General features: G+C 50.4%; 1 protein-coding gene across 1 annotated transcript in view; it reads left to right on the plus strand.

The window, feature by feature from the left end:
- The first annotated feature begins 10,700 nt into the window (after window positions 1-10,700).
- The window catches only part of LOC132587316 (uncharacterized), a 34,851-nt gene continuing 18,105 nt past the window's right edge, over window positions 10,701-27,446 (plus strand). The window contains exons 1-2 of the mRNA XM_060259594.1: window positions 10,701-10,842; window positions 15,374-15,426. Coding sequence (XP_060115577.1) covers window positions 10,701-10,842; window positions 15,374-15,426 — 195 coding nt within the window. The remainder of the gene's footprint in view (window positions 10,843-15,373; window positions 15,427-27,446) is intronic.

A 27,446-nucleotide genomic window follows, 5' to 3' on the forward strand; every position in this document is an offset into this window, starting at 1 on the left:
GACAAGAAAACAAAGCAGTTGTTGGAATGCCAGTGCTTGACATAACATATCTGGTATGTGGGTGGGGCCTGGAGGCGGAGCCTAGAGCTGGAACCACGATGCAGATTTTGGTGGGCTGAAGGTTTAACCCAGCAAAAAAAGCTGCCTGTTTGCTTAAGGTGCATACCCCAAACAGATACTGCAACAACCTGATCGTGTCGATTCCTTTTCAGACATTTGTCTACGAGTGAAAACATCCAGCTAAGTTGGTGTCGAGCTTTCCTTTCCTTTCTTCCTTTATGCAGCCAAGATAAGATTTTAGCAATAGCAAGCTTGCTGTACGTATATAGATGCCGTAAAGTTGCAACCAGCTGTAATACTCCCCCACAACAAGGGGGCTTTCAAGGCAAGTGATGCACGTGTTTGCATTCGTTTATTTATATCCCACTTCTCTTCCCAAATGAGACTCAACGCAGCTTAGAACATTGTTTTCCTGTCCACTGTTTTCTCACAATCTCCCTGTGAGGTAGGTAAGGCTGAGAGTTTGCATCAGGCCGAAGGTCACCCAGCGAGTTTTCATGATAATGACAAGAAGAGGCAGTTTGTCATTGCCTTTCTTAGGGGTCCTCCATCCATCCAAGTGCCAACCCTGCTGAGATTCCAAGATCTAATGAGATCAGGGTATATCGTCCCATTCTACACCCCAACAGGCTCTTTTAGTGCCCCGATATTATTGGGAATCATCACTATTGAGAAGATGACTCTCTGTCCCGAGGAGCTTGCAGTCAAACATCTGGCACAGGGAAGGCAAAAAAAAAGAAGTGGAAGTGGGAAAGGATGCATGCTTAGGTTTTATTTCAATAAGGAAAGGGGGATTGTGCCAAAGGGCTTCCCAGAAAAACCAGTAGCATCACATAGGTGTTCTTGGAGGCAGTACCAGGAATAAGTGGCATCAAGGATGAATGCAGAGGCATTGCAGGGAACAACAGAACTTCCTAGCTTGGGGGAATCCTGGAGATTTGGGGATAGTGCCTGGGGAAGGTGGAGTTTGAGGAGAGCTCTCTAGGGATTAGATGCCCTATCGAAGTTGCCATTTCCTCCACGGGAACTGATCTCTGCAGTCTAGAGATCGGTTGTTGTCCGAGGGCGAGGACAACTTTAGGCCTGCTCTAGAAAGGGTTGACCCTAACTGAGTAGAAGTCATTCGGTCCTTCCTCCTAGGGACAGAGCTAAGGTAGGACAACCAGCGCTCTCTCTGCGGTAGTGCTTTCTTTGGAAATGGGACACAGGAGGTGTGGTGGACCAAATGTTGGTGCTTGACTGACTGTGTAAAGATGTTGCCGTGCCCAGATTACCGGCTGGCAGGGCTCAGGCTATGCCAACTTCCCTTTACCATCAGAGGATTTTTTGTAATGTCTTTTAAGCTTTGAAGTAGCACAGAATCTAAATATGGTACTATAGAATTGTCGTCATCGTTTCTTGCTCTAGAATTGAAGCAGGGCAGGAAATGGCACAGATGTGCCTCAATATCTCGTTCCTTCCTTCTTCCCATTCCAGCCTCAGCCATCCGCATTTGATGCCTACTGCCTTTCCTACAGGGCTGCCTGCCTGCCGATCGCTGTCTTACCAGACACAGTTAGATCTTAGCTATTCCCGTCTAATACTGTCTGGTAATGCCGTCGATCGCATTGGCAAAGTCTTCACCTTGAAGGAGAGAGGCAAAGTAAAAACCGGGTCTCTGCTTCGGCAGGTTGCAACTGGGGAGTGCCAAGGCTGCGTGCTGGGCTGTGGCACCAGCACCGGGGTGTGTTCAAAGGGAAGGGCTCAGGTGTGTCGGCTCAAAGTCCTTCTTTATCACTCTCGAGGCTGCTCTGTAAAACCCTGCAGAGGGATAAGTCCTCTGATAAGGAAAGGCGGTGAGAATACTCGATCTCGCACGGCCATGTTGCCAAAGCTAATTTGGCTGATGGGAACGTGAGAGGCAGTTGGCCAGTGCCTGCCCACGCAATATTTAACTGCGTCAACAGGGACATTACTTCCCGTTTTGCTGCATCACAAGGTTGAAGTTTGATACCGCAGAGAATTCATTTCTCTCCCCCCCCCAAGATCATCAACATGCTCCCATTTATCAGGTGCCATTTTCTGGTGCCTCTTCTTTTTCAATCTGTGTCTTTTGGCGATGTCTGAGAATCATAGAGTTGGAAGGGACCTCCAGGGTCATCTGGTCCAACCTCCTGCAAAATGCAGGAAACTCACAAATACCTCTCCCCCCCACCACCCATACACACACCCAGTGACCTCTGCTCCATGCCCAGAAGATGGCCAAAACCCTCCAGGATCCCTGGCCAAACTGGCCTGGAGAAAAATAGCTTCCTGGCGCCAAGATGGCGACCAGCATTTCCCTGGGTGTGTAAGAAGGGGCCACGACAACTAAGGACTGATGCAACCCTTCCTACCCGCCTTCTCATGAAGGTCTTGGTAAGCTATTGAGTGTGGGGTGCTAGAATTCCTATTCTGGGTGGTTTAGCTCCTTTCCCAGAGTGAAGCTTTTGCACAGTGAGGGAGACACACCCAGTGTCCATTGTATGTGCAAGCGCACTAAGGCACCACCCTGTGCCATTTCGTCTGTGGCAGCTGCTGGGTTCTATATGATAAACTGTTGCGAGCCTATTTTAGGACAGAGGCTGATTTTACACCAAACAGCAAATCTCCTTTTGATTTTTAAAACCAATGAGTGATACAGGATTGACAGTGATGGAGGATCCCCCACCTCCAGGTTTTATTGCCCCAGTACCGATTTTAGTGGTGGTGGAGAAAAATTTAAAAAAAAAATTAAAAAGAGCTTGCGTACATAGAGGAAGTTCTTATCATAGAGGTCCTGGTGATTCCTAGAGATACCCGGAAGTGACAAAGGGTAGCTCTAGGACTCGCTGGAAACTCTATGGCAACTTCCTGTATGTAGATGAGGCCTTGTTTTCCTTTTGATTTTTCTCCCTGGACACTACCCCTCACCCAGCCCTCCAGTCAGTTGCCAGGCACTCCTTGAGAACCCAAAGGTGATGTTGGAGACAGCAAACACAGCCTACAGAAGCAAAACAGAGCGTTCGGCAAAGTTTATTACCCATCGTGGGGCAGTGTGATCTGTGGCATGAGGATCGGCATGTTTACAAATGTGTCCCTTTGTGAATCCAAAGAGGTGACGTAAAGGAAAACATGTGACATGATGTCATTGCGTCAAGAGCCAGCCCGCCCCCAACTGCCCTCCATTGGCTGCCATCTGCAGTGCCAGGAGAGTGCCCAGCGCCATCACGCCACATTTTAATTTATTAAGACTTGAAAAGATTGATTGGAAGGTGCCTGGGTGAGGTCCACCCAAGTGCTGGTGGATTTACTGACGAAGCATTTGGGAAAGGGAGCCAAGTTAGAAGCCGCCTTGCACCAAGTCAGACCGTACATCCATCCAGCTGAGCATAGTCTTGCCTGATAGGCAGTTGCTGTCCAGAGACTCAAGCAGAGAAATTTCTACTACTTGAGATCCTTTCATTTGAGATAGCAGGGACTGGAATCTGGGGTCTTCTGCATGCAAAGCCTGTGTGTTGAGTTATGTCCCCCTCCCCCTCCATGACCGCATGTCTCCCACAACCGGTAAGACCTGAATGAACTATGCAAAGCGGCCGGTGATGCAAAGCAAATGTAGGCAAAGCAATGCAAATTAGGTCGGTGTGCATTTCGACGGGCAGTTTTTAAATAATTTCCCTTTCTGCACAGAATTTACAGAGCCCCCGCCTGGTAAATGTGTTTCAGTGGGCCCTAATAAGTCCATTGCATGTGCTCACCCCACTCGTGAGCAGCAAGCACACGGAAGGACAATCTTCTGACCTGCCTCCATCCAACAGCTGAACTGACCAGGCCTTAGACAGAACTCTGTGGGTGTTTCCCTCTTCTGTTTGTGGCCAAACAACGCTAACATTGGGACGGATGGGATGGAAACTGCCATCAAGTTGCAGTCATCTTCTCGTAGGGCTTTCAAGGTAAGATGAGAACTGAGCTGGCAAGCCGTTGCCTGCCTCTGCTTAGGGAACCTGGACTTCCCTGGTGTCTTCCCTTCCAAGCACTAACCAGGGCTGACCGTACTTAGCTTCCAAGGTCTGACAAGATCAGGCTAGCCTGGGTCATCCAGGTCAGGGCACCCTTGGGATGGTCCCTACTTTACGATGAGCTAGTTTGAGAGCCAGTTTGGTGTAGTGGTTAAGGGCGCTGACTCTTATCTGGGAGAACCGGGTTTGATTCCCCCCTCCTCCGCTTACAGGTGCTGGAATGGCCTTGGGTCAGCCATAGCTCTCTTATCTGGGAGAACCGGGTTTGATTCCCCCCTCCTCCGCTTACAGGTGCTGGAATGGCCTTGGGTCAGCCATAGCTCTCTTATCTGGGAGAACCGGGTTTGATTCCCCACTCCTCCACTTGCAGCTGCTGGAATGGCCTGGGGTTAGCCGTAGCTCTTGCAGGAGTTGTCCTTGAAAGGGCAGCTGCTGTGAGAGCCCTCTCAGCCCCACCCACCTCACAGGGTGTCTGTTGTGGGGGAGGAAGGGATAGGAGATTGTGAGCCTCTCTGAGTCTCTGATTCAGAGAGAAGGGGGGGTGGTATAAATCTACAGTCTTCTTCTTCTGTAGTCTGATCTCTGAAGTCTGGAGACTCTGATTTAGAGAGAAGAGCGGGGTATAAATCTACAGTCTTCTTCTTCTATAGTAATTTGGGGTTACAAGTTGCCCCGACATGTGATATCACTTCCTATGCAAAAGCAGAAGTGACATCATCGTGTCGGGGCAATGCTCTTCAGGCCCCACGTGGAGCTTGGCGACCCTTACGGAGAGGTCTGGATCACCTCCACTCAACTCAGTCCCACCCGTCTCACAGGGTGTCTGTTGGGGGGGAGGTAAAGAAGATTGTAAATTGAACATATGAAGCTGCCTTCTACTGAATCAGACCCTCGGTCCATCAAAGTCAGTCTTGTCTTCTCAGACTGGCAGCGGCTCTCCAGGGTCTCAAGCTGAGGTTTTTCACGCCTGTTTGCCTGGACCCTTTTTTTGGAGATGCCGGAGACTGAACCTGGGACCTTCTGCTTCCCAAGCAGACGCTCTACCACTGAGCCACCGTCCCTCCCTTTAAGTCAGTCTTGTCTACTCAGACTGGCAGCGGCTCTCCAGAGTCTCAAGCTGAGGTTTTTCACACCTATTTGCCTGGACCCTTTTTTGGAGATGCCGGGGATTGAACCTGGGACCTTCTGCTTCCCAAGCAGACGCTCTACCACTGAGCCACCGTCCCTCCCCTAAGTTGCTCTGAGACCCTTGAGATTCAGAGTGGAGCGTGGGTATAAATCCATTCTCTTCTTCTTCTTTCGACCACTGTGTATGCGTAAAGTGCCGCCAAGTTGTAACCGACATATAGCGACCCCAGCAAGGGGCTTTCAAGGCGGGCAAGACGCAGAGGGGGTCTGCCGGTTCCTTCCTCCGCAGGGTTTATCTTGGTCGTCTCCCTTCCAAACACCAACCCTGCTTAGCGTCTGAGATCTGATGGGACCGGGTTACACCATGCTGCCCTCACCCCCTTTATGACCGTTGCTCATCGTTAATTACCTTAAAGAACCTCCAACGTCTCCAAGCCAAAGATGTTCTCGGGCGCCATGACTCACCCCCCCCCAAAAAATCCCATTCGGTATCCAGATCAGCCGGTTTGGGAGCAAAGACATGGAGGCCGGGTGGGCGGGCCGTGTTTGTGAAATGCTCCAGATTGTAAAACGAGAAGGGAGAGAAGGAGACAGCAGCTCGTTTTCTCAATTACCATTAATTACCGTGTTTCGTATTGACGGGTTGGATATTGTGCTGCCAATATCCCCGGCTCTGTTTTATCACCAAACGCCACATGCTGGGGAGGAACAGTCCGCATCCATCTGTCTTCTCCCTCATTCCACAAATCAAATGAATACGATCCCATTGATTTCGGGGTGTGAGTCTGTGTGTTTGTTTATATCCCTGAACTCACTGTGAAACCAGCAAGGCCGCCTCCCCTTCCTCCCCCCCCCCATTTTTTTGTATATCAAACAGCATTCTTCTGCTTGTGTGTATAATTCAAATAAAAAAAAATGTGAATTCCCAGCTTGGTTTGGAATGGCCTTTGTTTTGAACTCCTGAGTCCTGCTTGTCTTGCGAACAGAGCTGTCAACTGGGCAGGATTTTAATTATGGCTAATAAAAACCTTATGGAGCTGGCAAATGAGATTTGGGGCTGAAATTAGCAACCGGCTTCTGGTTTGGCTGTATCTCACATCCATAAATGCCTCCCGCTTCTATATCCCGTCCTTCTTCCAAGAAGCAAGTGGATGGAAAGATCCCATTTTTTAATTCCCACAACAGCCCTGGGAAGTAGGACTACAAGGACCAGGGCTTTTGTTGTGGAGAAAGCCCAGGAAGAACTCATTTGCATAATAGGCCACACCCTCTGATGTCACCATTGTTTCACACAGGGATTTTTTTTAGTGAAAGCCCGGTGGGAACTTATTTGCATATTAGACCACCCCCCCCTGATGGCACCATTGTTTCACATGGGGATTTTTTGTAGCGAAAGCCCAGCAGGAACTCATTTGCATAATAGGCTACACCCTCTGATGTCACCATTGTTTCACATGGGGATTTTTTTGGTAGCAAAAGCCCAGCAGGAACTCATTTGCATATTAGGCCACTCCCTCTGATGTCACCATTGTTTCACACAGGGATTTTTAGTGAAAGCCCAGTGGGAATTCATTTGCATATTAGGCCACACCCACTGATGGCGCCATTGTTTCACACAGGGATTTTTAAAAGCGAAAGCCCAGCAGGAACTCATTTGTATATTAGGCCACACCCCTTATGGCACCATTGTTTCACATAGGGCTTTTCTGTAGAAAAAGCTCGGCAAGAACTCATTTGCATGTTAGGCCACACCCTCTGACACCAAGCCAGACGGAACTGCGTTTCTGTGCATTCCTGCTAAAAAAAAGCCCTGACTAGGACTGACAGCTATGCCCCAGGGAATTCCTGGGAATTTAGAGGTGGTGTTTGGGGAGGGGAAGGCATTCAGAGTAGGGTTGCCAGCCTCCAGGTGGGGCCTGGAGATCTCCCGCTTTGACAACTGACCTCCAGCTGGACGAGATCAGCTCCCCTGGAGAAAAGGGCTGCTTGGAAGGGCAGATTCTATGGCCTTGCACCATGCTGAGGCCCCTCCCCTCCCCAAATCGCAGCCTTTCCTGAATCCACTCCCCAAAATCTCCCAAGTATTTCCAACCCAGACCTGGCAACCCTAGTTCAGAGGGGTGTATGGTGTCCCATAGTCCAACCTCTGAAGCTGCCATTTCCTCCAGGGGAACTCTGTAACCTGCAGATCATTTGTCATTCAGGGAGAACAGGAGGTCCCTCCTGGAGGGGGGCGGGACTGGATAGAAATGGGCTGTCCCAAGGTCTCTCATTGAGCTTCATGTCCTTAGCAGGGATTCAAAACCCAAGCATCAGTTGTGGTGTAGTGGTTAAGAGCGGCGGACTCCTGTCTGGAGAACTGGGTTTGATTTCCCATTCCTCCTCCAGAAGCAGCCAGCTGGGTGACCTTGGGTCAGTCACAGTTCTCTCAGGGGTCTCTCAGCCCCACCTATCTCACAGGGTGTCTGTGGTGGGGAGGCGAATGGAAAAAGTTTGTAAGCTGCTCTGAGACCCTGAGTGAAGGGCGGGGTATAAATTCCCTCCATGAATCTTTCAAGACAGCTGTCCCCCCAAAAAAAATTCACAGGGAGTTGGACACTGCCCACAAAGACATCGGTGGTCCCTGAGATGTACAGCAAGGGTCTCCAGCCCCTGGGCCATGGACCGGTACCAGTCCGTGGCCTGTTAGCAACCGGTCCATGAGCTGTATCATTATTTCATTATATATTACAATCAGTATTCCCTCTAAGCTGAGTTAGTGTGAACTAGCTTACAGTTTTTTAGCCTCTGTGTCACACATTGTTGTCTTAGCTCAGGAAAAATGCCCCCAGAGCAAACTAATCTATGTAGGAGCTCACAACTTTAATGCCAGTAGCTCACGAAGTAGAATTTTTTCCTCACAAGACTCCACAGCCTACAGGGAGCATTGATTACCATGTAATGATAGAAATGAAGCGCACAATCGTATTATCCTGAAACCATCGCCTCCCTTCCCCCAGTCCGTGGAAAAATTGTCTTCCGCAAAACTGGTCCCTGGTGCCAAAAAAGGTTGGGGGATTGCTGATGTACAACATGCCATTTGGAGTAAAAAAAGCCCTATTACTTTTCAGCAATAAACATTACAGTCATATCTGTATGCACACACAGGCAAAGGGATACAAATGTGCAGAGAAAAACGGCTTTACGAGAGGTATGTTTCCTTTTCCAGAATTCCAGGGCTAGAAGTGGCCACAATAGGGTTGCCAACCCCCAGGTGGGGGCAGGGGATCCCCCGGTTTGGAGGCCCTCCCCCCGCTTCAGGGTCATCAGAAAGCGGGGGAGGGGAGGGAAATGTCTGCTGAGAACTCTATTATTCCCTATGGAGATTTATTCCCATAGAAAATCATGGAGAATTGATCCGCAGGTGTCTGGGGCTCTGGGGGGGCTGTTTTTTGGGGTAGAGGCACCAAATTTTCAATATAGCATCTAGTGCCTCTCCCCAAAATACCCCCAAGTTTTAAAAGGATTGGACTAGGGGGTCTAATTCTATGAGCCCCAAAAGAAGGTGCCCCTATCCTTCCTTATTTCCTATGGAAGGAAGGCGTTGAAAAGGTGTGCCGTCCCTTTAAATGTGATGGCCAGCACTCCCTTTGGAGTTCAATTATGCTTGTCACAGCCTTGATCTTGGCTCCACCCCCAAAGTCTCCTGGCTTCACCCCCAAAGTCCCCAGATATTTCTTGAATTGGACTTGGCAACCCTAGGCCACAAGCCTACCTGTCTCACTGTCACCTATGGAATAGGAACATAGGCTTTGCCATAGAGCCAAGGCAGGGGTGTCAATCTCATTTGTTATGAGGGCCGGATCTGACGTAAATGAGACCTTGCTGGGCCAGGTCATGTGTGCACCTATTTAAGATTAGGTAGCAGAGATATTAACTTTTTAAAGGACACAGGCGAACACAAAGATTCGCACACAAGCAAAGCTAGAAGTTACAACAGGAGCACTCCGTGGTTTTGGGGAAGGCAAGAGCATCCAATTCTTCGAGCTACCACCTTGGGCCACTTTCTGCTCTTCCAAATGCCAACTTCAGGTGAAGCTGCTGAGGACTTGAAGGCAAGGGTGGCATTGAAAATATCCTCCCCTTTCACTAACACCTCAGGAACTGACTCCTCCCCTGCTCCCACTAGGAAACCAAGACATGAGCAGGGAATGGTGGGATACGGCCCTGAATTTGAAAAATCCAAGATGGGAGAGGCTGGAGGCTCCTCCCCCTGCTGAGGTCGTATCGCCCAATGAAAGTGTCGGCCCAGAGAGCTGCAGCATCGAAAAAGGCAAACTCTGGCTGCGATCACACACACATTAAATAATGCACTTTCAATCCACTCTCCATGCACTTGACTGTGTGAAGTGGCAAAATCCAGTTGTAAAGTACACTGAAAGTGGATTGAAAGTGCATTATTTAGTGTGTGTGTGTGATCGCAGCCTCTGTGTTAGGGGTTATTGGCGAAAGGATTGAGAATAAAACAGCTGATATTGTTAATGCTCCTGTATAGATCTATGGTGCAGCCTCATTTGGAATACCTCGACCAATTTCCCACTCACCTTACGCCCCTCTCACGTTCATCGTCTCAGCGCGGTTTCTTCTGATTTCCCACTCTCTGCCCTGGGGCTGCAGCGAGCATCGGCGTTTTCGTGCAGCAAACAGAAACTGGTTTTTAGCGGTTTCTGTTTGCTGCGTAAAAACACTGATGTTTGCTGTAGCCCTGGGGCAGATAGTGTGAAATTGGAAGGAAGCCGCTCTGAGAAGATGAATGTGAGTGCGAATTGGTCTGTGTCTAATTCTGGTCACCGTTATCTCCAAATGGACATTGCGGAGCTGGGAAAAGTACCGAGCAGGGCAACCGAGGTGATGAGGGGGTTGGAGCACCTTCCTTATGAGAAAAGGCTGAAGCGTCTGGGACTTTTTGGTTTAGAAAAGAGATGACAAAAGGTGGACATGGCAGAGGTTTATAAAACGATGCCTGGGGTGGAGAGAGTTGACAGAAAGAACCTTTTCTCCCTCTCCTAAAATACTAGAATTTGGGGGGCGTCCAAAGAAGCTGGTGGGCAGTAGGTTCAAAATGGACAAAAGGAAATTACAGGTATACTTCACACAGAGAACGATTAAAAGGTTAAATTCTCCGCCAGAGAATTTAGTGATGGCCACAGAGCTTTAAAAAGGGATTAGACAGATGAATGGAGGAGAGGTCTATCAAAGACTACGAGCCCTGGCGGCTGAGGGGAACCTCCACATTCAGACGCACTAAACTTTTTGAGTCCCAGAGCCAGGAGGCCACGTCAGGGGAAGGCCTCGGCCTCTATGCCCAGTTGTTGGCTGTCCAGAGGAACTGGTTGCCACTCCGTGAGACAAGATACTGGACTAGAGGACCGCTGGTCCGATCCCACCTGTCTCTTCTTATGAAACTCCCCCTCCTGCCGAAGGGAAAACCCATAAAGGAGATAAGTGAGTTTGCGGATGAGGAAAGGGCCCCTATCAGACTCGGTGTCTCCAGAGCCAAACCCGAAGCCGCCGTTACGAGGCGGGAGCACCGGGGAGAGGCTGGACAAACACATTGAGGACAAGAAATCGCTTTCAATTAGAGCCGTGAACGTTGTTGGTGAGCTTGACGTTCGCTTTCGACAGATACACCCAGCGCTAATTCATTATTAATTGTTTGCTTCTGTGGGAAACCGTTGTCTCCCTCACATTGACAAACACTAACCCAAGAACGGGGTGTGCCTCTGTGGGAGAGGGGAGGGAGGCTGACAGGACAGAGAAAAACCCTCATTACATGAATACATGAAGCTGCCCTAGGCTGAATCAGATCAACGGTCCATCGAAGTCGTTATTGTCTACTCAGGCCGGCAGTGGCTCTTCAGGGTCTGAGGCAGAGGTCCTTCGTGTCACCTCCTGCCTTGTTCTTTTAACTGAGAATGCTGAGGATTGAACCAGGGACCCTCTGCATGCCAAGCAGAGGCTCTGCCACCAAGAGATGCCAACCTCCAGGTGGGACCAGGGGATCCCCCGGAATCACAGCTCATCACCAGACTACAGAGATCAGTTCTCCTGGAGGAAATGGCTGCTTTGGAGGGGGGTTCTATGGCCCTGTGCCTCACTGAGGTCCCCTGTCCTCTCCAGCTCCATCCCCAAATCTCCAGGAGTTTCCCAGCCTGGATCTGGCAACCCATCCCCAAACATCAGAAAATTCTGACTGGGTGTGGGGTGGGGAAGGGCTTTATTACTTTGCCCTGAAAAATGTGGAACTTTCAAAAGACCCAGGGCAAGGTCTGTGAAACAATCTTTAATAAAACCAGGTGACTCACAGTCCAAATGTACCCATTTGTTAACCCACTGTGTTCCTTCCTTCCTTCCTTCCTTCCCTCCCTCCCTCCCCTTCTTTTCCTTCCTTCCTTCCTTCCTTCCTTCCTTCCTTCCTTCCTTCCTTCCTTCCTTCCTTCCTTCCTCCCTTCCTTTCTTCCTCCCTTTCTTCCTCCCTTTCTTCCTTCCTTCCTTCCTTCCTTCCTTCCTTCCTCCCTTCCTTCCCTCCCTCCCCTTCTTTTCCTTCCTTCCTTCCTTCCTTTCTTCCTCCCTTTCTTCCTTCCTTCCTTCCTTCCTTCCCTCCCTCCCCTTCTTTTCCTTCCTTCCTTCCTTCCTTCCTTCCTTCCTTCCTTCCTTCCTTCCTTCCTTCCTTCCTTCCTTCCTTCCTCCCTTCCTTTCTTCCTCCCTTTCTTCCTTTCTTGTTCTGGAAACACATTTGGCACATAGTATGAGGAGGAAATGCTCTTAGTCCCATTATTTCCCTGGATTCCGGAATTCCAAATCCCCTGATCTTGTTTCCAAAGTGGATTCTGTTCTCCACTACTCCATCCTTTTTGTTTGTTTGTTTTGTGTGGCGTGCTGTACATGTTTTGTTTGCTTCCCTTTTCAATTTCCTTCCATTCCTATCTGCTTTCCTCCCTTTATGCAGCTGATGGACAGGTGTGCATTGATAGCAGAGGCTGCAAAAAAATAAAAGGCCATTGGGAATAGACGGTGCCTACAGATGTCTCAAGATGCTTTTTGTGCAGTGTTTCCTAAGTGCCTAGTTTTGCATGCGCGCAGTTGGTGCGTGCTCTGATGCTGGAATTAATTTAAGAGATGCTCCACTGAAGTTAAGGCAGAACGGAATGCAGCATGGAAAGAAATTCCAGCACAGAGGTGGCCAAAATTGCTTAATATAAGAGCAACATAGGATAAACATCAGGATTTTTGAGAGCCACAAGACATGATCATCAGATATTTGAGAGCCTCAAGACAGGAAGGAAGGAAGGAAGGAAGGAAGGAAGGAAGGAAGGAAGGAAGGAAGGAAGGAAGGAAGGAAGGAAGGAAGGAAGGAAGGAAGATGGGGAGAGGAGAGGTGGAAAGAAAGCAATTTTAATTTAAAATGCATTCTCCAAGCTGCTGGCTGGCTTGGCTTGGAGAAGTGATTTAAAGTGAGAAAGGTGGTGGTGGGGGCTTCAAGAGCCACACAATATGTGTGAAAGAGCCACATGCGGTTCCTGAGCCACAGTTTGCCCACCTGGGTCTAGCACAATGAAGGAATAGAACTGAGAAAAGATGCATAGCCCTAAAGCAGGGATCCTCCTCACAGTGCCCACGGGTGCCATGGGGCCTGCCAGTACATAAGAACATAAGAACATAAGAGAAGCCATGTTAGATCAGGCCAATGGCCCATCCAGTCCAACATTTTGTGTCACACAGCGGCCAAATATATATATATATATATATATATATATATATATATATATATATATATATATATATATATACACACACACACACACACACACACACACACACACACTGTGGCTAATAGCCACTGATGGACCTCTGCTCCATATTTTTATCTAACCCCTTCTTGAAGGTGGCTATGCTTGTGGACGCCACCACCTCCTGTGGCAGTGAATTCCACATGTTAATCACCCTTTGGGTGAAGAAGTACTTCCTTTTATCCGTTTTAACCTGTCTGCTCAGCAATTTCATCGAATGCCCACGAGTTCTTGTATTGTGAGAAAGGGAGAAAAGTACTTCTTTCTCTACTTTCTCCATCCCATGCATTATCTTGTAAACTTCTATCATGTCACCCCTCAGTCGACGTTTCTCCAAGCTAAAGAGCCCTAAGCGTTTCAACCTTTCTTCATAGGGAAGGTGTTCCAGCCCTTTAATCATTTTAGTTGCCCTTTTCTGAACTTTCTCCAATGCTATAATATCCTTTTTGAGGTGCGGCGACCAGAACTGCACACAGTACTCCAAATGAGACCGCACCATCGATTTATACAGAGGCATTATGATACTGGCTGATTTGTTTTCAATTCCCTTCCTAATACTTCCTAGTACTTTTCCTAGTACTTTTCCTGGTGCCCACCAAGGGCTTTAGAAAGCAGGCAGGCCCAGATTGGGGCTTTTGCTTTGCCTGGCATCTGATGGGCTGTGCCGATTAAAAGGCACCCTGTTATTTTTGTCTGACATTTCAAGGGAGATTTTTTTGTCTGAGATTTCAACTCTTCAAGTTGCTGTGAAAGCTATATATAAAATCTCACTCCTTAACATTTGGTAGTTTGCGCTACCTCCTGTGGGAGCGATTTTGCTGCTGCACCCAACCCCCTGAGTTGGAATCCCTCCAGCGGCCAAAGGCCAAAAAAAGACTGCTGACCCCCTGGCCAAAGCAGACTCAGAAGATGCTTCAAGGAGGTGGGCCGGTTGACATGGGAGAAGCTGGTCTTTCAGCAATGCCAGGCAAGTGGCATCAGTGCCAAAGTTATCCCCTGGAGACATCATGCGCCAGTTAGCATCCTCAATGCCAATAGGTATGACAGGCACCATAGAGTTTTTACCTCCCAAATGGCTAGAGTGTCTAGAGAAACCATAGAGTTTTTCTGGAAACGCCTAGAGCAGCCTCACATGCGCGCCACCATTTTTATGACATCACTTCCAGGTGACATCATTGTGCCAGCAATGTAGGTAGAGGTTCCGCCGGGTTGGGAACCTCCCAGGCGGGGGAGTCCCTGCCTGGACCAGGGGCTTAGCAGCCCTATTTCAATCACTTCTCCAAGCCAGCCAGCAATCTAGAGAATGCATTTAAAGTTAAAGTTGCTTTCTTTCCACCTCACCCTCCTCCCATCTATTTGCCTGCTCGCTCGCCTGCCTGTCTTGCGGCTCTCAAACATTTGACATTTATTCTATGTGGATCTTACATTAAGCAAGTTCAACCACTCCTGCTCTAGGGGGACTGTTCCCTGTTGTCAGGAAAGGAAAGGAAAGGAAAGGAAAGGAAAGGAAAGGAAAGGAAAGGAAAGGAAAGGAAAGGAAAGGAAAGGCCCCCTGTGCAAGCACCAGTCGCTTCTGACTCTGGAGTGACACTGCTTTCACAATGTTTTCACGGCAGACTTTTTACGGAGTGGTTTGCCATTGCCTAGCAGCCTCGTGGTGCAGAATGGTAAAGCAGCAATACTGCAGTACTGTGATCTGAACTCTCTGCTCATGACCTGAGTTATATCCCAGCAAAAGCTGGTTCAGGTAGCCGGCCCAAGATTGACTCAGCCTTCCATCCTTCCGAGTACCCAGTTTGCTGGAGGGAAAGTGTAAAAGACTGGGGAAGGCAATGGCAAACCAACCCGTAAAAAGTCTGCCGTGAAAACATTGTGAAAGCAACGTCACCCCAGAGTCGGAAACGACTGGTGCTTGCACAGGGGACCTTTCCTTTCCTTGCCATTGCCTTCCCCAGTCATCTACACTTCCCCCCCAGCAAGCTGGGTACTCATTTTACAGACCTCGGAAGGATGGAAGGCCGAGTCAACCTTGAGCCGGCTACCTGAACCCAGCTTCCGCTGGGATTGAACTCAGGTCGTGAGCAGAGGGCTCTGACTGCAGCACTGCAGCTTTACCACTCTGCGCCACGGGGCTCCTAATTGTTGTCCTGAGCTCAGATGTAAATTCCGCAAAATCTCAGGGCCCCACCTAGAGGCTGGCAACCCTACCTGAGAACCTCAGGCCAACCTCTGCACTAGGTGTCTCTCTGTCTCCCCTGCCCACCCCCCATCCCCACAGAGAGATGTCTTTCCTGGCCCAGACAGAGCCCCCCTTTCTCCCTTTCCATCTTTGTTCTGAAGATCAACAACCTGACCTGTCCTGGTCCCAGAAACTTGGCCGGTCTTTTGTCTGGGTAAGTGAGCCCGGAGTGGTCTTTCAGGCGATTGAACACAATCCCGATTGGCCAGCCCTGCTGGAGCCAGAGTTTTGTTGCCAGTGTGCATTTGGCAAGAGGGAAAGCAAGCTGCCTTTCTGTCCTTTCTCTCTCTTTCTCTAGCTCTTTCCAGAGTGGTTGGCTTTCAAACAGCCTTGCTCGTGGGAGTCGGGTTGCCAGGTCTGTATTGGAAAAGACCTGGAGACTTTAGAGGTGGAGCCTGGAGAAGGCGGGGTTTGGGGGAAGGAGGGGCTTCAGCAGGGGTCATTTTGTAGAAAAATAGGCGGCGGAACTCATTAGCATAACTCATTAGCATATGCAACCCCCCACTCCAGCCAAAAGCAACCAGACACAAGAAAGGAGAGCCCCGATCGAGCGAGGCCTGATTGAGCTGGCTAGAGATCCAGCCAACCCAAGCAGGCCTTGCTCACCTGGGGCTCACCTGGGCCACCCGCCCCCCCAGTCAAAAGGCCAGCAAGTCATCTGCCGCCCATAATCACATAAGTAGTGGAGAAAGGGTGGCGTGGGCTTCTCCAGGGGTTAATGAGGGCTGCTGGGGGCATGGCAAAGCTCCTGGTGGCTGGCTGGCTGCCAGCTCTCCTAATCCAGGGATTGTTATGCAGCTGCACCTCCTATTCGATGAACATTGGTAAGTGGGGAGGAAGAGGGGGAACCCTCAGAAAGGTTCTGAAGCTGCGCTCCTGTGAGCCTCTGTTGAAGCTGAGGCCGGGGTCTCAGCATGGTGCAATGCCCTAGAGTCACCCTTCGAAACAACCATTTTCTCCACAGGAGCTGATCTCTGCCAGCTGGAGTTCAGTAATAACAGCAGGAGATCCCTAGGCCCCAACTGGAGTCTGACAACCCTATCTGGGAGGAAAACCAGGAGCTATACCTGAAGTATCTGATGAACCCTCAGTGACTTTGCAACCTTCTCTCAGTTTTAACCTACCTAAAAACACCCATCTCTGGGCATATGTGAAATTTGGGGGGTTTTGCTCACCAAGTAGCCACACTGGGTTGCCGTCCCCCAGGTCCCAGTGGGGGACCCCTCCAGTTTCGGGGGCTCCTCCCTGCTGTGACCAGCTGACCAATAGGGGAAGCCCCTCCCCTATGCCAATGTAACGATGCCACCTCAAAATGATGTCGTTGCTTCAGGAACGTCACTCCAAGGATGCTCTTGTTTGGGGGCAAACTCTATGGTTTAAGTGTGATTTAACCATAGAGTTTGTCCAAAAAGCAGAGCGTTCCCCGTGTGATATTCCTCAACATGATGACATCACTTCTGGGTTATGTCTTTGCATGCTGTCCCCCGCTCAGCCCCAAAATGCCCCCCAAATCCCCCTACTGGACTGGTGAGGGGATCTGGCTAGTTTAAGCCATGTAGGAACACCAGCCTCCAGGGGGGACCTTTGGATCCTGGAATCACAGCTCCTCTCCCGACTACAGAAGAAGAAGACCGTAGATTTATACCCCGCCCTTCTCTCCGTATCAGAGACTCGAAGCGGCTTACAATCTCCTCTGTCTTCTCCCCCCACAACAGACACCCTGTGAGGTGGATGGGGCTGAGAGGGCTCTCACAGCAGCTGCCCTTTCAAGGACAACCTCTGCCAGAGCTATGGCTGACCCAAGGCCATGCCAGCAGGTGCAAGTGGAGGAGTGGGGAATCAACCCGGTTCTCCCAGATAAGAGTCCGCTCACTTAACCACTATGGCTGACCCAAGGCCATTCCAGCAGCTGCAAGGGGAGGCGTGGGGAATCAAACCTGGCTCTCCCAGATAAGAGTCTGCGCACTTAACCACTAGGGCTGACCCAAGGCCATTCCAGCAGGTGCAAGTGGAGGAGTGGGGAATCAACCCGGTTCTCCCAGATAAGAGTCCGCTCACTTAACCACTATGGCTGACCCAAGGCCATTCCAGCAGCTGCAAGGGGAGGCGTGGGGAATCAAACCTGGCTCTCCCAGATAAGAGTCTGCACACTTAACCACTAGGGCTGACCCAAGGCCATTCCAGCAGGTGCAAGTGGAGGAGTGGGGAATCAACCCGGTTCTCCCAGATAAGAGTCCACACACTTAACCACTATGGCTGACCCAAGGCCATTCCAGCAGCTGCAAGGGGAGGCGTGGGGAATCAAACCTGGCTCTCCCAGATAAGAGTCTGCGCACTTAACCACTAGGGCTGACCCAAGGCCATTCCAGCAGGTGCAAGTGGAGGAGTGGGGAATCAACCCGGTTCTCCCAGATAAGAGTCCACACACTTAACCACTATGGATGACCCAAGGCCATTCCAGCAGCTGCAAGGGGAGGAGGGGGGAATCAAACCTGGCTCTCCCAGATAAGAGTCTGCGCACTTAACCACTAGGGCTGACCCACGGCCATTCCAGCAGCTGCAAGTGGAGGAGGGGGGAATCAAACCCGGTTCTCTCAAATTAGAGTCCCCACTCTTAACCACTACACCAAACTGGCTCTCAGGGATCAGTTCCCCCGGAGAAAAGGGATGCTTTGGAGGGTGGTCTCTGTGGCATTGTACCCCACATTGTCCCCAGGCTTCACCCCCAAACTCCAAGAGTTTCCCAACCTGGGGGTGGCAACATTGAGCCACCATCAGCCTTCTCCCTCCTCCCGTTTTCTCTGGGCCAGGGGTGAAGGTGGCCAGTATGATGGTGGTGAGAGATGTGGGTTCAAATCCTTACCCCACTCTGAAAACCCCCTGTGGAAATACCAGGCCGGCCAGCCTCTCAGCGTCCAGTATCACCTTGAGCTCCGAGGCAAAAGGCAAGACTGAAATAAATAATTGACTTTCGGAGGTAAGAGATTGCATTTTCGAAAGCCATCTTCCTCCCGGGGGGCTTTGAGAAAAATAAACCAAGAGTGCTCCAGATCAACTCCGGCCGCTTTGCAATTTGCAAGGTCACCCGTCTTTACACTCAAGGAATGTTCTGTGGCAGGTGAAAATGAGAGACCGGGGGAAAAGAACCGTTTGCCTTCAGCTCAGAGCGAGAGCTGCGGAAGCCTACAGCTCCGATGCGATCTTCGCTGTTTCTTTTTGCTCTCCCTGGCGCAGCTGTGACGATGAGCCCAACGCACCAGCCAGATCAATACTGCAGAAGCGCATCAGAGAGTTCTGAGGGCTCGTTGTGAAATTATGACATTTATGAATTATTTGTATTGATTCCGACTTATTTGCCATCTTCTGGAATGTTACTTTTCCAGAATGCCCAATTTAAAAAAAAAAAAATCAAGGAAAAAGGGCTACATTTGCAAAACAGTGCCTGTACAAAAATAAAATTTTAAAAAAATGCAACACAAGTTAACAATCACTTCGAGGTTTTACAGCCCTGGCAAATAAAAAGAGGGAGTTTCATCTGCCTAGGGAGAGGCAACACAGACAGCTTTCACTGAAGAGATGGTACTTTGGATAGGGGCCATCACTGAAAGGGCCCTGAATATTTACCACGTATAACAACATCAGAAGAGCCTGCTGGTCCATCTAGTTCAGCCTCCTGTCTCACACAGTGGCCAACCAGTTCCTCTGGAGGGCTAACAACAGGGCACAGAAGCCGAGGTCCTCATAAGAACATCAGAAGAGCCCTGCTGGATCAGACCAGTGAAGGTCCATCTAGTCCAGCCTCCTGTCTCACACAGTGGCCACCCAGTTCCTCTGGAGGGCCAACAATAGGGCAGAGAGGCCGAGGTCCTCATAAGAACATCAGAAGAGCCCTGCTGGATCAGATCAGTGAGGGTCCATCTAGTTCAGCCTCCTGTCTCACACAGTGGCCACCCAGTTCCTCTGGAGGGCCAACAATAGGGCAGAGAGGCTGAGGTCCTCATAAGAACATCAGAAGAGCCCTGCTGGATCAGACCAGTGAGGGTCCATCTAGTCCAGCCTCCTGTCTCACACAGTGGCCACCCAGTTCCTCTGGAGGGCCAACAATAGGGCAGAAAGGCTGAGGTCCTCAGAAGAACATCAGAAGAACCCTGCTGGATCAGATCAGTGAGGGTCCATCTAGTTCAGTCTCCTGTCTCACACAGTGGCCACCCAGTTCCTCTGGAGGGCCAACAATAGGGCAGAGAGGCTGAGGTCCTCATAAGAACATCAGAAGAGCCCTGCTGGATCAGACCAGTGAAGGTCCATCTAGTCTAGCTTCCTGTCTCACACAGTGGCCACCCAGTTCCTCTGGAGGGCCAACAATAGGGCAGAGAGGCTGAGGTCCTCATAAGAACACCAGAAGAGCCCTGCTGGATCAGACCATTGGGGGGCCATCTAGTCCAGCCTCCTGTCTCACACAGTGGCCAACCAGTTCCTCTGGAGGGCCAACAACAGGGCAAAGAGGCCAAGGCCTTCCCCATTGCTGCCTTCTGGCTCTGGGATGTGGAGGTTCCCTTTAATCCTAATGGCTAGCACCCACGGATAGACCTCTCCTCCATGAATCTATGTAATCCTCTTTTAGAGGAACATGAGAGTCGTGGTAGGAACAAGTCGGTTTCCCCAGTTGTCTTCTTTTTCTCATTTCAGAAATCCTCTCTGTGCCAAACCCCACTCTACTCTGGACCCACCCCAACTAGGGGAGCGTTCTGGAACTGGAGGAATAAAAAGCACTCTGGGTGTCCTGTTCCATCCCTGCCTACCTCATAGGATTGTTTTGAAGATAAAATGACGGATGCCATCCTGAGCCAGGAAGGATGGGATAAAAAAAATGTGACCAATAGTCAGTTCATTTGTATTGTTTCCCCCCTCTCCATATTCACCAACGCGCCTTGATAAAACGCTATCGCCAGTGATAGCATCTCGTTTCTTTTGGGGGCAGTGAACTGATGTTCTGTTGTGGATCAATAAACCTTACACACAAAGAATGTTGATGCAATCCTGCCTGTTACATCCAGGCCTTGAATTCAGCAGGAGCTCACAGGAGTGCAGCTCCTAAACCTTTCTGACGGCTCCCCCTCTTCCTTCCCACCTACCTACCTTGTCCATTGAATAGGAGGTGCAGCTGCATAACAATCCCTGGATTAGGAGAGCGGGCAGCCAGCCAGCCACCAGGGGCTTTGCCACGCCCCCAGCAGCCCTCATTAACCCCTGGAGAAGCCCGCTCCACCCTTTCTCCACTTCTTATGTGATTTTGGGTGGCTTGCTGACCTTTTGACTGTGGAGGGGGGCAAGGAGAGCCCCAGGTGAGCGAGGCCTGCTTGGGCTGGCTGGATCTGTAGGCACCAGTTTTTCAGCATAGCATCTAGTACCTCTCTTCAAAATACCCACCAAGTTTCAAAAATGTTAGACCAGGGGGTCCAATTCTATGAGCCCCCAAAGAGAGCGTCCCTATCCTCCATTGTTTCCAAATGGAAGGAAGGCATTGAAAAAGTGTGCGGTCCCTTTAAATGTGATGGCCAGAACTCCCTTTGGAGTTCCGTCATGCTTGGTCCTGACTCCACTCCCAGTGCCTCCTGGCTCCACCCCCAAAGTCCCCAGATATTTCTTGAATTGGACTTGGCAACCCTAAATAGGATGCCTCTCTTTCACTTAACCTGGGAGCTACCCTCTGATCCCTTCAGTTTGGTGCAATGTCTAAGAGCGTGGGCTCTTAATCTGGGGAAACAGGGTTGGATTCCCCACTCCTCCACATGCACAAATTCTCACAGAGCTCTTCCTCTCGAGCAGTTTCTGTCAGAGCTCTCTCAGCCCCACCTACCTTTTGTGGGGAGGGAGAGGATAGTGTAAGCCACTTGGAGACTCCTTTGGGTAGCGAAGGGTGGGGTATAAACCCAATCTCCTCCTCCTTCCTTTTGGTCCTCTCACTCACTGCACATGGCCTGCCATGGGGGGGACACACATCTCTTTGGTGGGGCCGAGTGGCAGAGGATGGAGACAGGGAGCAGCCAGAGAGCTAAAGGGTGGGACTTCCTAGGTCAGGGGTGGAGTCTCGTGGATCCTGGTTGGAGATCTCGTTTTGGCGGATCTGGGGCCAGAGCCTGCCCGTACCGAAGGGCTCTGGGGGCACCCTAGTGGAGGTCAAAGAAGAACAAATACAGAAACTCCCGGTCCCAGCTAGGGTTGCCAATCCCCAGGTTGGGCAGGGGATCCCCCGGTTTGGAGACCCTCCCCCCGCTTCAGGGTCGTCAGAAAGCGGGGGGAGGGGAGGGAAATGTCTGCTGGGAACTCTTATTATTCCCTAGGGAGATTTATTCCCATAGAAAATCATGGAGAATTGATCTGCGGGTATCTGGGGCTCTGAGAGGGCTGTTTTTTGGGGGTAGAGGCACCAAATTTTCTGTATAACATCTAGTGCCTCTCCCCAAAGTACCCACCAAGTTTCAAAAAGATTGGACCAGGGGGTCCAATTCTATGAGCCCCAAAAGAAGGTGCCCCTATCCTTCATTATTTCCTTTGGAAGGAAGGAATTGAAAAGGTATGCCGTCCCTTTAAATGTGATGGCCAGAACTCCCTTTGGAGTTCAATTATGCTTGTCACAGCCTTGATCTTGGCTCCACTCCAATGTCTCCTGGCTCCACCCCCATGGTCCCCAGATATTTCTTGAATTGGATTTGGCAACCCTAGTCCCAGCAGCAAATATCCTTCTGCTTGGCTATTGTCCCTTGCCCTGAAGCCTTTCACATTTCCCTGCAAACAGCAGGCAGTTCTGGATTTCTCATCCTTTCCATTCTGACCCCACCCCCCAAGTTCCCAGTTCAGTGTTGCTACCTTCTTACCGCTAGTTAAACCAATGCCTCTTTATCGTGCTGCTTTTCGAAGCATTTGTGTATAAAAAAGCACGTACCTTTCCTCCCATGTTATTTCCACATCATATAACAAGAAGAAGAAGACCGCAGATTTATACCCCACCCTTCTCTCAGAATCAGAGTCTCAAAGTGGCTTACAATCTCCTTTATCTTCTCCCCCCACAACTGACACCCTGTGAGGCGGGTGAGGCTCAGAGGGCTCTCTCAGCAGCTGCCCTTTCAAGGACAACTCCTGCAAGAGCTATGGCTGACCCAAGGCCATTCCAGCACCTGTAAGTGGAGGAGTGGGGAATCAAACCCGGTTCTCCCGGATAAGAGTCTGCACACTTAACCACTACACCGAACTGGCTCTCGAAGAAGAAGAAGAAGAAGACTGCAGATTTATACCCTACCCTTCTTTCTTAATCAGAGTCTCAGAGCAGCTTACAATCTCCTATATCTTCTCCCCCCACAAGAGACACCCTGTGTGGTGGATGGGGCTGAGAGGGCTCTCACAGCAGCTGCCCTTTCAAGGACAACTCCTGCGATAGCTATGGCTAACCCAAGACCATTCCAGCAGCTGCAAGTGGAGGAGTGGGGAATCAAACCCGGTTCTCCTAGATAAGAGTCTGCACACTTCACTACACCAGACTGGCTGAAGAAGAAGAAGACAACGACCACAGATTTATAGCCTGCCCTCTCTGAATCAGAGTCTCTTGAGTGTCTTACAATCTCTGGGTAAACCTTCTCAGCATATACTTTGCTTCCTGAAATAAAAAATGTGCATCCGCAATGGAAATGGGAAAGCAAAACCGACAGCAATAAGTGGATACCTGGGAATGCTGACAACGGTGAAAAGAAATGGAACCGTTGGCCCCTCCCTCCTGCCTCTCTCCCCAAGCCCCAGATGCCCCGTGCAGCAGCTCTGTCTTTTATAGCCCCCGAGACCGTCATGCTGGCTCCTTCCTTCTCCGGCCCAACCCGGAGAGGGACCTTCCCAACGGCACAGGCTGTTTAAACATTAAACAGGGGCCGGAGCAAGCGGAAGTGCAGAAAAAGCCTGCCTGGCCCGAGTATTAGGCTGAATGTCGAAATCCCTGATCTGGCTGGGGAGGAAATGGGTGATGAAGCCATGCATACCCTTAAGAGGACATCGGGTTGCCAGCTCAGTGATGGAAAACACCTGGAGACTTTGGGGGGTGGATCAATGTAGGGTTGCCAAGCCCCAGATGTGGGTAGGGCTGCCACTTTCCTGGGCTGGACTGAGATTCCCCCGCTCCAGAGGTTCCCAACCTGCCAGCCCGCATTGTACCTATCGTACCATAGAGTCCCCCCCCAATTGCTAGAGCATCTGGGAAAACCACAGAGTTCCCCCAGAAGCTTCTAGAGCAGCTGGCATGCGACGTCACGATGACCATGACGTCATTTGCGAGCGACATCATTGCGCCATGTGCACAGCTCGTGTGTGAGAACAGTCCCCCGCCAGAGGCTGCGGGGGACTTGGCAACCCTAGAGGTGGGCAGGAGATCCCCCAGTTTGGAGCCCCACCCCCGCTTCAGGGTTATCAGAAAGTTTGGGGGGAAATGTCTGCAAGGCACTCCATTATTCCCTATAGAGACCGATTCCCATAAGGTATAATGGAGAATTGACCGAGAGTTATCTGCGGCTCTGGGGGAGCTGTTTTTTTGAGGTAGAGGCACCAAATGTTCAGCAAAGCATCCAATGCCTCTCTTCCAAAACCCTCCCAAGTTTCAAAAAGATTAGACCAGGGGGTCCAATTCTATGAGTCCCAAATAAGGTGCCCCTCTCCTTCATTATTTCCAAATGGAGGGAAGGCATTGAAGAGGTGTGGAGTCCCTTTAAATGTGGTGACCAGGACTCCCTTCAGAGTTCAATTGTGGTTGTCACACCCTTGCTCCTGGCTCCACCTCCAAAAGTCTCCTGGCTCCACCCCCAAAGTCCCCAGACGTTTCTGGAGTCATACCTGGCAACCCTAGTACAATGCCACAGAGTCCACCTTTCCAAGCAGCCATTTTCTCTAGGGGAGCTGATCTCTGCCGGCTGGAGATCAGTTGTAAAATCAGGAGAACTCCAGGTCCCACCTGGAGGCTGGCAACCCTACTTCAAAGTATTCTCCCCCTCCCCGTCGTCACCTTCTTGTCAGGGCTAGGCACCTCCCAAAGGGTGCTCTGACTGTCTTCATGGCTCTCGTTTTTTGAGCCACTCCTGATCCACCTTTTCCCTCAGGCAAGCTGGAACCTGTTTCTTTTGGCGCTGGTTGAGCTCTGGAGTGATGTCGGGAAAGGTAGGCTAACCCCACCTAAGGTCACCTCTGAAGGGGCTGCAGCGGAGAGAGCCACGCCCAGCTCCTCGTCTCGCAAAAGCCTGGCTGTTTCTTCCCTGTTTTGCTGCTGATCCCGTGCAGGGTGAGCATTTCCACAGAGGCCCAACCTGCACCCTATGTCTGGGGTTTGCCCCATAAATGGTAGCCAGAAATCTCCTGGAATTACAACTTAGCTCTGGGCAGCTGAGTCAGTTCCCCTGGAGAAAATGGCCACTTTGGAAGGTGGATTCCAAGACATTATACCCCACTGAAGTCTCACCTCTGTGCTCCTCAGGCCCCACCTCCAAAATCGCCAGGTATTTCCCAACCTGGAGCTGGCAACCATAACTGTTTACGAGGGACAGTCTCTATTTTCTGATACCCCTTCCTAATGAACCCCTTTTCTGGTTCCCGTATCTAGGTGAGCCAGTTTGGTGTAGTGTGTAAGCACGCGGACTCATATCTGGGAGAACCGGGTTTGATTCCCCACTCCTCCACTTGCAGCTGCTGGAATGGCCTTGGGTTAGCTGTAGCTCTTGCAGAGCTGTCCTTGAAAGGGCAACTGCTGTAAGAGTTCTCTCAGCCCCACCTACCTCACAGGGTATCTGTTGTGGGGGAGGAAGATAAAGGAGATTGTAAGCGGCTCTGAGATTTGGAGTGGAGGGCGGGATATAAACCCAATATCTTCTAAAATCCAAATCCAGCATCTTCCAGGATTATCAGCCAATCCCTGCCCTTCCTACACACTACAAGATTGTGCCAGAGGTAAGTTTGCCACTTTAATTTAGGAAATTCCTGGCGATTTGGGGATGCAGCCTGTGAAGGGAGAAATCCAGGGAGGGGTTTCACCTAGAGTCGACGGTACGTCATCGAGCATGACCTCCGAAAATGCCGTTTTCTCCAGGGGAACCAATCTCTGTAGTCTGATCAGTCATAATTCCAGCTGAACTCCAGGCCCCACCTGGATATTGGCAACCTTATCAAGAGGGCCTCACCTTCCACGTGCCACATTAACATCCTTCCACTTGTTTAAAAGTCAGAAGGCTGGCCTATCTCAAACCATCTCTGGGCCATGTCTCTGGCCAATTTTACAGCCTCTTGCGCCCGGAAAGGTGATTCTCCAGGTCCGTGGGACCACCTGGGGGAATAGCCATGGGTCAAGGGTGGGGGTCTAGATTGAGGAAGATTGAAGTGGAAAATAATCCTCCCCCTTCTTCCAACTAGAGTGGCCACATCTGACTCAGGAAATATCTGGGGACTTCGGGGGTGGAGCCAGGAGACTTTGGGGCGGTGAAGTCAGGAGCAAGGGTGTGACAAGCACAATTGAACTTCAAAGGGGGTTCTGGCCATCGCATTTCACGGGACCTCATCCCATTTAAAAGCTTTCCTTCCATTGAAAATAATGGAGGATGGGGCACCTTCTTTCGGGGACTCATAGAGTGGGACTCCCCAGTCTAATCTTTTTGAAACTTGGGAGGTTTTTTTGAGGAGAGGCACCAGATGGATGGCCATCTGAATGGAGAGGCTAGATGGCCCTCTGACAGCAATGAAGATCCTGTGAATTTAGGGGGAGGGGTTTGTGAGTTTCCTGCATTGTGCAGGGGGTTGGACTAGATGACCCCAAGGGTCCCTTCCAACTCTTCTGTGATTCTAACAGGCTTCCTCCTCAGGAGGTGGTGGGCTCTCCTTCCTTGGAGGTTTTTAAACAGAGGCTAGATGGCCATCTGACAGCAATAAAGATCCTGTGAATTTAGGGGGAGGGGTTTGTGAGTTTCCTGCATTGTGCAGGGGGTTGGACTAGATGACCCCAAGGGTCCCTTCCAACTCTATGATTCTAGGATTCTAAGATGCGATGCTGAAAATGTGGTGCTTCCACCTCAAAAACCAGCCCCTCCTCCAAGCCCCGGATACCCATGGATCAATTCATTATACCCTATGAGAACAGGTCTCCATAGAGTATAATGGAGTGCCCAGCAGACATTTCCCTCCCCCACCTCACTTTCTGATAACCCTGAAGTGGGAGGAGGGCCTCCAAACTGGGGGATCCCCTGCCGCCAACTGGGGATTGGCAACCCTACTTCTAGCAGTGCAGTTCCACTGAAGCACTTCTGTCTTCTTCCCCCTCCCTAACAAAACTCTTTCCCTTTTCTTAAAATTTTCCTGCTGTTACGTCTGAGGAGCGCCCCTCCCCCCGTTTTAGGGAGCCGTGAGTGGTTCCCATTCCGTTTCTCGTTACCTTTCCTTATATTTTTCTCAGTGGTTCTCGCTCTCAATGTTTGCAGCCGGAGAGATTGTGTACGAGGCTTTGGGGGTTTTGACAGACCGTTCCTGTGTGCTCCGACCTGGGTAGCTCAGACAAACCCAATCTCCTCAAATCTCAACAGATAAGCAGGGTCAGCTCTGGTCAGCAACACTTGGGGTGGGAGACCACCTGGGGAAGTCCACAGTTCTGATGTAGAGACAGGGAATGGCAAACTGCCTCAGAGAGCCAGTTTGGTATAGTGCAGGGGCGGCCAAACCGTGGCTCGGGAGCCACCTGTGGCTCTTTCACATCTATCGTATGGCTTTCAAAGCCCCCACCAACCCATCGGGCATTTCTCTCTTTAAATCACTTATCCAAGCCAAGCCAGCCTGCAGCTTGGAGAATGTATTTAAAATTAAAGTTGCTTTCTTTCCATCTCTCCCTCCCTCCTCCCGCCCCCTATCTTTTTGTTTTCTTTCCACCTTTCTTTCCATTTCGTCTTCCTTCCTTTCTGTCTTGCAGCTCTCGAACATCTGATGTTTATGTCTCGTGGCCCTCAAACATCTGACATTGATTCTGTGTGGTGTAACCGGACTCTTAACTGGGAGAACCGGGTTTGATTCCCCACTCCTCCACTTGTAGCTGCTGGAATGGCTTTGGGCCAGCCATAGCTCTGGCAGAGGTTGTCCTTGAAAGGGCAGCTGCTGTGAGAGCCCTCTCATCCC

The sequence above is a fragment of the Heteronotia binoei genome, chromosome 18 (assembly GCF_032191835.1).
Source record: "Heteronotia binoei isolate CCM8104 ecotype False Entrance Well chromosome 18, APGP_CSIRO_Hbin_v1, whole genome shotgun sequence".
In the NCBI taxonomy this organism is placed as follows: domain Eukaryota; kingdom Metazoa; phylum Chordata; class Lepidosauria; order Squamata; family Gekkonidae; genus Heteronotia; species Heteronotia binoei.